General features: G+C 45.2%; 1 protein-coding gene across 1 annotated transcript in view; it reads left to right on the top strand.

Annotated features, from left to right (window-relative positions):
- The first annotated feature begins 361 nt into the window (after nucleotides 1-361).
- The window catches only part of Rbm25 (RNA binding motif protein 25), a 56,747-nt gene continuing 45,527 nt past the window's right edge, over nucleotides 362-11,581 (top strand). Inside the window, exons 1-3 of the mRNA XM_070030857.1 lie at nucleotides 362-518; nucleotides 6,320-6,440; nucleotides 11,014-11,063. Coding sequence (XP_069886958.1) covers nucleotides 6,335-6,440; nucleotides 11,014-11,063 — 156 coding nt within the window. The 5' untranslated portion in view covers nucleotides 362-518; nucleotides 6,320-6,334. The remainder of the gene's footprint in view (nucleotides 519-6,319; nucleotides 6,441-11,013; nucleotides 11,064-11,581) is intronic.

The raw sequence follows: 11,581 nt of genomic DNA, 5'->3' as shown, positions 1-11,581 counted from the left end.
GTCGAATCTCAGTGAATAAAGAGAGCGAGGTTCTAATTCCTGGAAAACAAACCACGAAAAGTAAGAAATCCTCTACCAAGCCTCGCGCGGTGCCCAACCGGAACCTTGACCTCAAGATGGCGTCTCATAGTCATAAGATTCAATCCGCTCCAATCAAAAATGGCAGGGTGGGTCCTACTTTAACAGCTCGAGCCCTTCTAGTCTCCACTGGGCCGCTTCTTCTCTATGGTTGTTCGGCTCGGCCCGGCGAGTCAGAGCCCACAGGGGCGACTATCTATCCAGACTCTTCTCTATGGCTTCCTCCCCATCATCCACGCCCCCCGGGCGCAGTGCACGCCGGGCTAGAGGAAGACCTCCAGAAGCTCCCCGCGCAGCGCGGCTGTGTTTGCGGCCTGTGCGAGTAGGCGCTTCGGGACCAGTCTCCAGGGCGAGCGGCGCGCAGAAACCTTGAACCGGTGAAGCCAACTAGTAACCTGGAGTTCAGAGGTCGTGAAGACACTACCGTTTTCACTGCGGCGGTGAGTTCAAGCTCCTGAACGCGTGTGGAAACGGGCCGACCGGGGGTTACCTCGGGCGGGGGGCCGGAGGAAAAGCCTGGGTGGCCGCGCTGAGGTGGGGTGGGGTGGGGTAGGGGTAGGGGTGGGGGGCGGGGCGCCGGCGAGCTGGGGGGTGGGGTGGGGGAGGGGATGGGCACGAGGCTTGGGTTTCCTCGCTCGTCAGAGGCCTCGGAAACCAGTGGGGCCCCGGAGTCTGTGGAGGCCGGGCCCACGTCTTGCGTGTTCTTCCATGCATTGTCGCCCACTTTTCCTTTCCTCGGTCCTCCTCAGCGAATCTCCTCGTCAGGGTCCGGGCTCCGCATGCGCCTAAAACCATAGGCTGCCCCTGGGGGTCCACCCCTAGGCCCTTTAGTAAGCCTGCACGTATCACCACCCCCTTCGCCCCTCAGGATCATTTTCCGGGCCTACTACAGCGCTAGCCTCACGCTCTGCCTTGAAGTCTCGTTTTTAGTGAGGTGCTGGCCATCAACGGGTTTTTTTTTTTCCCCCTTCCTCTTTGGTCCTCTAAATCCCGCCACCAAGCAACGGAGCCCCACCCCTCTTTTGATTTGAGCTAATGCCCATCTTTCATTTTTACAAAAAAAAAAAAAAAAAAAAAAAAAACAACCCAAACAAAACCCCCAGCATCTTCCTGGCTGGTTTAAGACTAAAGAGTTTTACAGTCCTGTCGACTTTGAAGGATGCAATAAACTCTTCATTCTAGGCACCACCAACATACACATTTAAAATGTTCGACTTTGAAAAATCACCCTTCTTTGATCTTCCTTATTTTTAAACTGTTTCGAGAGAGGTATAGGAATATGAGGGTTACATTTGAAGTTATGTAATACGAGTTTGTATTGCCATGGAAATGCCAGTTTTGATACCAGGCAGAGTGGAGCAGACCCGAACGAGATTGGATGGACTTCTCTTGCGACAGACTGAGTCTTGGAAGTACAATATGTTAAGTAGTTGATGACATTTTACAAACAATTTTTATGTAGTCTTTTAGCTTTACTTTTTTTTTTTTGCTTTTACAGCCAAAAAATTATTCACAGATCATTTTTGAATTAAAGGTATTTTAGGAGTGAAGAGGTTCCTGTATACTATTGATACTATGTGTTAAATGCCTAGATTGAATGTGTTTAGGAAGGGTTGATTGCAGTGCTGTCTTCCACTACTAGAACATGATAGTGTGTACAGGAAAGTTTAACTGTGTGCATTGGTTTTGTGGATTGAGCTCAAGGCCTGTAGCCTGTCCTTGAGTTTTTGTGCTCAAGGCTGTCACACAACCACTTGAGCCACAGCTGGACTTCTAGATCTCTTTGGTACTTGTTTGGAGATAAGAGTCTCTGGGACTTTCCTGCCCAGGCTGGCTTTGAACCTCAAGTGATTCTCAGATCTCGGCTTCTTGAGTAACTAGAATTAACAGTCATGAGCCACCAGTGTGGGGCTGGGAGGTTTAATTTTTAAAGGTTATTCCAAAAACATCCAGAAGCCTAGAAAGGTATTCAGTTGGTGGTCATCAGTTCTTGTGACCTAAGTAGTGTACTCTTAATAATTCATGGAATTTTTTTTCTTTTTTTTTTTTTTGCCAGTCTTGGGGCTTGAAGCTTGGGCACTGTCCCTGAGCTGCTTTTTGCTCAAGGCTAGCTAGCACTCTTACCATTTGAGCCTGAGTGCCACTTCTGGCTTTTTCTATTTTCGTGGTACTGAGGCATCAAACCCAGGTCATGCATGTTATCACTAAGCCACATTACCAGCCCAATCCATGGAACTTTTTAAACCTTGTTTTTCTTCATCTATAAAATAAGGATTATAATACCTACCCTCATAATTTATTGGGACTGGGGATTGAGAAAAATGAATGTAAAATGCTTAGTACAATATTTAAGCCAAGCACCGGTAGCTCACACCTGTAATCCTAGCTACTCAGGCGGCTGAGATCTGAGAATCGCAGTTCAAAGCCAGCCCAAGCAGGAAAATCTGTGAGACTCTTACCTCCAATAAACCACTAGAAAACTGGGCCTGAGCCCTGTACCTTAGCTCTTCAGCTCTACCACTTGAGTCACAGTGCTACTTCCAGTTTTCTGATAGCTTATTGGAGATAAGATTCTCACAGACTTTTCTAACTGGGCTGGCTTTGAACTGCTATCCTCAGATCTCAGCCTCCTGAGTAGCTAGGATTACAGGTATGAGCCACTGATGCCTGGCATTGTTTCTTAAATTTTTTTTGGGGGGGGTTCCGGTCGTGGGGCCTGAACTCTGGGCCTGGGCACTGTCCCTCAGCTCTTCAGCTCAAGGCTAGCGCTCTACCACTTGATCCACAGCGCCACTTATGTGGTGCTAAGTCGTCGAACTCAGGGCCTCATGCATGCAAGGCAAGCGCTCTACCACTGAGCCACCTTCCCAGCCCCTGTTTCTTAAATTTTTAAATTAATTTTTGCCAGTCCTGGGGCTTGAACTCAGGGCTTGGGCGATGTCCCTGAGCTGCTTTTGCTCATGGCTAGCACTCTAGCCACAGCTCCCACTTTGGGCCTTTTCTGTTTATGTGGAACTGAGGAATTGAACCTAGGGCTTCTTGCGTTCTAGGTTGAGCATTCTATCACTAAGCCACCTTCCCAGCCCCCCAGGTTTCTTCAAATTCTGTGATTAGTCTTTAGTATGCTGACTCCTCGCCTCCCCCCATATATATTTTTTGGTGCCTGTTGGATTGAACTGGGGGCTAGCACTCAGCAGTGCACGACTTTTGGCTTTTTTTGGTACTTTATTGGAGATAAGAATCCCAAGGACTTTTCTGCATAGACTGGTTTTTTTGGGGGGCGGGGGGCGGGGATTGGTTGGGGCTTGAACTCTGGGCCTGGGCTTGAGCTCTTCAGCTCAAGGCTAGCGCTATACCACTTGAACCACAGCACCACTTCCTGTTTTCTGAGTGTTTTATTGGAGATAAGAGTCTCACAGACTTTCCTGTCCAGCCTGACTTTGAACGGTGATTCTCAGATCTCAGCCTCCTAAGTAGCTAGAATTGCAGGCATGAGCCACTGGCTCCAGCTATATAATGTGTTTTCTGAAGATTATGATAAAGTAAAAGCAGAAGCATGAGGGGAAACAATTATGAACACAGTGCATGGCCTTTCTGTTTTAAATAAATGTCTAATAAACTAGTGTGTAGGAATATTTGTGTGTGTGTGTGTGTGTGTGTGTGTGCATTTTCTTTGACTTGAACTCAGGAATTGGCTCTGACCTTGAGCTTTTTTGCTTAGAGCTGTGGCTCCACAGCTCTGCTTCCTGCTTTTTGGTAATTAATTGTAGTTAAGACTCTCATAGACTTTATTACCTGGGCTGGCTTCCAACTAGAATCATTACTTCTCAGCCTCCTGAAAAGCTAGTATTTATAGGCATGAGCCATTGGCACCCTGTACCTATCAAGAGTTTTAGAAGCTGGGTACCAGTGGCTCACATCTGTAATCCTAGCTACTTAGGAGAGTGAGATCTGAGGATCGCGGTGCAAAGCCAGCCTGTACAGGAAAGTCAGTGAGACTCTTATCTCCAATTAACCACCAGAAAATGAAGTGGTGCTGTGGCTCAAGTAGTAGAGCGCTAGTCTTGAGCTGAAGAGCTTAGGGACAGCACCAGGCCCAGAATTCAAGCCCCATAACCAACTAAAAAAAAAAAAGAGGAATCGAACCCAGGGCCTCAGGCATGTAAGGCAAGCGTTCTACCACTGAGTCACCTTTCCAGCTCTGAGAATTTTTTTTTTGGGGGGGGTCCAGTCGTGGGGCCTGAACTCTGGGCCTGGGTGCTATCCCTCAGCTCTTCAGCTCAAGGCTAGCACTCTACCACTTGAGCCACAGTGCCACTTCTGGCTTTTTGCTTATGTGGTGCTGAGGAATCGAACCTAGGGCCTCAGGCATGCAAGGCAAGCACTCTACCACTGAGCCACCTTCCCAGCCCTCTGAGAAATTTTTTTATATAGCTTTTCTTTTAAAATTGGTGCATGGTACCCTCTAGGATATCCTAACATTTTACTAATAGGTGTAGATGATTAGGTATTTCTATGAAAACAAAAAATTTTGAAGGTGAGGGCTCATGCAAGGCATGAGGCCCTGGGTTCGATTCCTCAGCACCACATAAGCAAAAAGAAAAAAGCCGGAAGTGGCGCTGTGGCTCAAGTGGTAGAGGGCTAGCCTTGAGCTGAAGAGCTGAGGGACAGCGCCCAGGCCCAGAGTTTAGGCCCCACAACCAGACCCAAAAAACAAAGGAAAAAACAATTTTTTTTGAAGGAGGAAAAGTTGCAAATATCTTTTTTTTTTTTTTGCCAGTCCTGAGACCTGGCCCAAGGCTAGCACACTACCACCCGAGCCACAGGTCTACTTCTGGCTTTTTCTGTGTATATGGTACTGAGGAATCAAACCCAGGGCTTCATGTATGCAAGACAAGCACTCTACCAGTAAGCCATGTTCCCACCCCTTTCCTTTGTTTTAACAGTGTTGAGAATTAAACCCTAATCCTTGTGCATACTAAGCAAGTGCTGTACCATTGAGCTCTGTCTCCAGATAATTGTCTTTTTTTTTTTCTTTTTCAGTCATGGTACTTGAACTTCTGGCTGTCCCTGAGCTTTTTTTTTGGTCGGTTGTGGGGCTTGAACTCGGCTTGGGTGCTGTCCCTGCGCTCTTCAGCTCAAGGCGAGTGCTCTACCACTTGAGCCATCGAGTCACTTCTTGTTTTCTAGTGGTTTATTGGAGATAAGAGTCTCACGGACTTTCCTGCCTGGGCTGGCTTTGAACTGCGATCCTCGGATCTCAGCCTCCTGAGTAGCTACACTTTTGGGCACGAACCACTGGCTCCCGGCTTAATTGTCATTTTTTATGGGGGTCTGGTGATATAGCCCAGGCTGGCTTTGAACTTTCAGTTTTTTGGCTGAGATTAGGATTCAGGGTATGTTTTACCACACTTGCCTTGAAGTTTGCTTTTTTTTTTCCTTTTTAAGTTTAAGAAAGATTGCTTATTGGATTGACTGTGTGGTCTCTGTACTTGAATTTCATTTACTATGTGACCTAACATCAGGAGTCCTAATACCAATGTATAGTACCTTGTACCCTATTCCCCTCAATTTACTGATAGTTTGTCTGAGGAACTGGCAACACTGAATCAACAAATGCTATGTGACCTTGTAAATTTAGATGACAGGTCAAAAAAAAAATATTGAAAGCCAGTGTTGATGACTCATGCCAGAAATCCTAGCTACTTATGTTCTAAGCCAGCCTAGGCAGGAAAATCTATGAGACTCAATACCCAATTAGCCAGCAAAAAGCTGGAAGTGGAGGTGTGGCTCAAGTGGTAGAGTGCCGTCATTGAGCAAAAAAGGTTAAGGTTAGTATCCAGGCCCCGAGTTCAAGACCCAGTACCATCAAAAATTAAAATAAAAAACACAATACATCAGAAGACTTCAATATACTTTCCTGTAGTCTGAGTTTGGTTTGAAAAGACCATTTTAACTTTTGGGCATTAACTGAACTGCAAAACTCTTTTCTTCTTTTATATGTATTCCCACATGATTGTAGGAATCCTGAACTTAGATTGTGTGCATCTTGGGAACTTATTTTAGAAAAGATGTAAGTTAAAAATTCTCAATGGACAGAGAAAAGGGGGTCATTACCAACTCCTTTGAGTAAGAAAACTTAAGAATGTTGCAGATTCTCTAAAGATGAAGGCCAATAAACAAGGCATATCAAATTGTTAAGTTTTCAAATAAAATAATTTGTCATAATTTCTTTCTTTAGACTGCTGCAGTAAGAATGTCTTTCCCCCCTCATTTGAACCGCCCTCCCATGGGAATCCCAGCACTCCCTCCAGGGATCCCACCCCCACAGTTTCCTGGCTTTCCTCCACCTGTGCCTCCAGGTAAGTTCCTTGAGTCTCTGTTTTTCTTTTTCTTTTCTTCAACTCCCCAACCCTTTCTCCCCTGTGTGAGTCCTAGGGCTTGAACTCAGGGCTTGGGCACTGTCCCTAAACTTTTGTGTTCAAGGCTAGTACTCTACCAATTTGATTTTTTTACCAGTTCCTTTTTTTTTTTTTTTTTGTCGGTTGTGGGCCTGAACTCTGGGCTTGGGCACTGTCCCTCAGCTCTTCAGCTCAAGGCTAGCCTTCTACCACTTGAGCCACAGTGCCACTTCCAGCTTTTTCTGCTTATTTGGTGCTGAAGAATCGAACCCAGGGCCTCATGCATGCAAGGCAAGCACTATACCACTGAGCCACCTTCCCAGCCCCATTTTTTTTTTTTTTAAAGTTAAGTGGTGATAAGTGCTTCACAGACTTTCCTGCCTGAGCTTGCTATGAACCATGATCCTCAGCTCTCAGCTTCCAGAGTAGCTAGGATTACAAGAGTGAGCCATCAATGTCTGACTGGTTCTTTCTTTCTTTCTTTTTCTTTCTTTCCTTCTTTCCTTCTTTCTTTTTTTTTTTTTTTGGTTGGTCATGGGGCTTGAACTCTGGTCCTGGGCGCTGTCTCTCAGCTCTTCAGCTCAAGGCAAGCGCTCTACCTCTTGAGCCACAGTGCCACTTCTGATTTTCTAGTGATTTATTGGAGATCAGAATCTCACGGACTTTTCTGCCTGGCTTTGAACCATAATTCTCAGATCTCAGCCTCCTGAGTAGCTAGGATTACAGGCATGAGCCACGGGCCACCCAGCTCTGTTTTTCTTTTCTTTTCTTTTTTAACCTGTGTCATTTGTGTTAGTAACTCTAGGAAAATATACGTGGTTATTTGCAAAGATATCTGTTCCATCCATTCTGAAAATGATGTCTTACTTTCCCATGACACAAGATTATTATTATTTTTTTTTTTTTTTGCCAGTCCTAGGGTTTAAACTCAGGACCTGGGCACTGTCCCTGAGCTTCTTTTGCTCAAGGCTAACATTCTTCTATTTGAGCCACTTGAGTGTCACTTCTGGATTTTTCTGTATATGTGGTACTGAGGAATCCAGCCCAGGGCTTCATGTATGCTAGGAAAGCACTCTACCACTAATACACATTTGCAGCCCCTAAAGAGATTTCTGTTGGTCTATTAAAAAAATAACTGCTGGGAAACAGTGGCTTACATCTGTAATCCTAGCTACTCAGGAGGCTGAGACTGAGGATCATCTTTCAAAGCCAGCCACTGCAGAACTTCACTGTTAAGACTTAGCTCCAATTAACCACTCAAAAATTGGAAGTAGGACTCTGGCTCAAAGTGGTAGAGCACTAGCCTTGAGCAAAAGAGCTCAGGGACAGTGCTCAGGCCCTGAGTTCAAGCCCCATGACTGACAAAAACAACAAAAAACTTATATAGAGTTTAAGAAAAATGTGAAATAAACATCTGTGGCTCCTAACTACTCTGGAGGCTGAGACCTGAAGGATGGAGATTCAGAAACATCCTGCACAGAAAAGTCTACAAGACTGTTTCCAGTTAACAGGAAAAAAAAAAAAAATCTGAGCTGGAAAGCATGGCTCCAGTGGTAGAGTATCAGCTATGAATGATAAAGCCAAGAAAGAACACAAAAGAGCCTTTGAGTTTAAACCCTGGTACCAATACAATAAAAGAATGAGGAAGGAGGGGAAAATCAAGTTTATAACTAATTCTAGGTATCCATGTAAGCATAGGTAAGCCACATTGGTGTTTTTTTTTTGTTGTTGTTGTTGTTTTGTCGGTTGTGGGGCCTGAACTCAGACTGGGCTCAGCTCTTCAACTCAGGGCTAGCGCTCTACCGCTTGAGCCACAGTGCCACTTCTATTTTTCTGGGGTTTATTGGAGATAAGAATCTCATGGGCGGGCTGGGAAGGTGGCTCAGTGGTAGAACGCTTGCCTTGCATGAATGAGGCCTTGGGTTCGATTCCTCAGCACCACATAAGCAAAAAGAAAAAAGCTGGAAGTGGCGCTGTGGCTCAAATGGTAGAGTGCTAGCATTGAGCTGAAGAGCTGAGGGACAGTACCCAGGCCCAGAGTTCAGGCCCACGACTGGACCCAAAAAAAAAAAAAAAAAAGAATCTCATGGGCTTTCCTGCCTGGGCTGGCTTTGAGCCATGATCTGATCCTCAGATCTCAGCCTCCTGAGTAGCTAGGATTACAGGCGTGAGCCACCAGTGCCCTGCCAGCGAGATTTTATTTTTTGCAGTCGTGGAACCTGAATTCTGGGCCTGCGTGCTGTCCCTGAGCTTTTCAGATCAAGGCTAGTGCTCTACCACTTGAACCACAGCACCACTTCGGGCTTTTTCTGCTTATGTGTTGTTGAGGAATTGAACCTAGGGCCTCATACATGCAAGGCAAGCACTCTACCACTGTGCCACCTTCCCAGCCCCAAGAGATTTATTTTTTACTATAATAACACTATATACTGTTGAGTGTGCTTTGCTTTGAAATGTATGCATTGTTGAGTGGCTAAATGGAGCTTATTAACCTGTGTGTTGCTTCATGTGCTCTTTTTTTTATTTTGGTCATTTATGGGGCTTGAACTAAGGGCTTGAGCGCTGTGTCTGAGATCTTGAGCACAAGGCTATTATTTTATTGTTTTTGGTCGGTCGTGGGGCTTGAACTCTGGGCCTGGGCGCTGTCCCTCAGCTCTTCAGCTCAAGGCGAGCGCTCTACCACTTGAGCTACAGCGCCACTTCCGGTTTTCTGGTGGTTTATTGGAGATGGGAGTCTCACGGTCTCTCCTGCCCGGGCTGGCTTTGAACCGTGATCCTCAAGTCTCAACCTCCTGAGTAGCTAGGATTACAGGCATGAGCCACCAGCGCCCGGCACCATTACAATTTTTAAAAAGCTGCTCTCACTTTTCTGTCTGGGCTGGCTTTGAGCCACAATCCTTAGATCTCAACTAGGATTTCAGGTGTGAGCCACTGGCCCCTGGCCTTACTGGTTTTTTATTTTAATTAATTAATTAATTAATTTGGGTCCGGTCGTGGGGCCTGAACTCTGGGCCTGGGCACTGTCTCTCAGCTCTTCAGCTCAAGGCTAGTATTCTACCACTTGAGCCACAGCGCCACTTCCGGCTTTTTTCTTTTTGCTTATGTGGTGCTAAGGAATTGAACCCAGGGCCTCAGGCATACAAGGCAAGCGCTCTACCACTGAGCCACCTTCCCAGCCCCTGTTTTTTTTTATTTTTTAATCTTCAGAGTTTCAACTTTTTAGAATGATTAATTGATACCATTGTCTATAGCTGTCAATGTATTTGTGAAAGATGCTGGTTTTCAGATCTAATGAATGAAATAAACGAACTGATAACTATCTAGAATTTTATTCTCTGAAGCAAAAACTTGTTCTGGTACCCATTACTCTCTGATACCACATTTTTTAGGTTATATTATTCATTAGTACCTCATTTTTCTCCCACCCTCCCCCTCCCATCCTGGGGCTTGAACCTGGGCACAGGTGCTGTCCCTGAGCTCTTGAGCTCAAGGCAAGTGCCCTACCACTTGAGCCACAGAGCCACTTCTGGTTTTCTGGTGTTTAATTGGAGATCAGAGTCTCACAGACTTTCTTGCCTGGGCTGGCTTTGAACTGCGATCCTCAGATCTCAGCCTCTTGAGTAGCTACGATTACAGGCTTGAGCCACCACCACCTGGCTCCCTCCCTCCCCTCCCTCCTTCCCTCCCTCCCTCCCTTCCCTTCCCTTCTTTCCCTCTTTTCCTTCTCTTCCTTCCCATCCTTCTCTTCCTTCCCTCCCTCCCTCCCTTCCTTCCCTTACCTTCTTTCCCTCTTTTCCTTCTCTTCCTTCCCATCCTTCCTTTCCCTCCCTCCCTCCTTCCCTTCCTCACTCCCTCCCTTCCTCCCTTCCTTCCTTCCTTTGTGGTTGGTAGTAAGGCTTGAACCCAGGGCCTGGGTGCTGTCTGAGCTTTTTGCAAAAGGCTAGTATTCCATTACTTTGAGTCACAGCTCCACTTCTGGTTTTTCTGGTGTTTAATTGGAGATTAGAGTCTTATGGGTTTTTCTGCCTAGGCTGGCTTTGAACCACAATCCTCAGATCTAGACCCCAGAGTTAGGAGGTTTATAGGGGGTGAATCACCAGTGCCCAGCTAGTATCTCATTTTCATTTATCTTACATACCTTTTTTTGTTTTTGGCGGTCATGGGGCTTGAAATCTGGGCCTGGGTGCTGTCCCTCAGCTCTTCAGCTCAAGGCTGGCGCTCTACACTTGAGCCATAGCACCACTTCCAGTTTTCTGGTGCTCTTATTGGAGATAAAAGTCGTAGAGACTTTCCTGCCTGGGCTGGCTTTGAACTGTGATCCTTAGATCTCAGCCTCCTGCGGAGCTAGGATTACAGGCATGAGCCACTAGCAGCTGGCTTGTATCTTTTTATATTAACTGTGGTTGAGCTAACTTGTCTTGCATGTATTAATGTTAATTATAATTGTACTTGATAGTATTCTTTATAAACATTATGCTTTAAAAAAAATATACATCCTTGTTTCCATAACTGATTTTGAATATTTCTTTTGTAGGAACTCCGATGATTCCTGTACCTATGAGCATAATGGCTCCTGCTCCAACTGTAAGTATAATGTAAAAAACAATTCTTTATTCCCTCTACTAAAATTAGTCCTGGGAGATGAAAAAATGATTGGACCTGTGAAGGAGTGTAGGAATGGTCCTTCGAAAAATATGTTTCAAATCTAATTTATCTTTCTCTTGTGTAGGTTTTCTTTTTCTATGGAGTGCAATTCTTTTTCTTCTTTTTTTTTCTTTTTTGCCCATCTTGAGGCTTGAATTCAGGTTTTGGGTATTGTCTCTGAGCTTTTTTGCTTAAGGCTAGTGCTATTTTACTTAAGCCACAGCTTCAAAGGAACATGTTTCATTGGAATTCTACTGAGGAAAATAAGTTTTCATAACTTTCAGCCTTTTTTTTTTTTTCTTTTTTTCAGTCTGGTTCTCTTTTAAGCCAGGGTTTCAATGTAGAGCTCAGTGTTTCATCCTCCCAAGTATTGAGTTAATGATGTGAACCAACTCTGTGGGCTTTGAAAAGGGAGGAGAATGTTTTTCATAGTGTAAGGAAAAGGGAACTATGTAGAC

This window comes from Dipodomys merriami, unplaced genomic scaffold (genome assembly GCF_024711535.1).
Source record: "Dipodomys merriami isolate MVZ:Mamm:240054 unplaced genomic scaffold, mDipMer1.0.p SCAF_1, whole genome shotgun sequence".
Taxonomy (NCBI): Eukaryota; Metazoa; Chordata; class Mammalia; order Rodentia; family Heteromyidae; genus Dipodomys; species Dipodomys merriami.
Note: the sequence above shows the minus strand (reverse complement) of the source record. Positions and strands in the feature narration are given on the sequence as shown.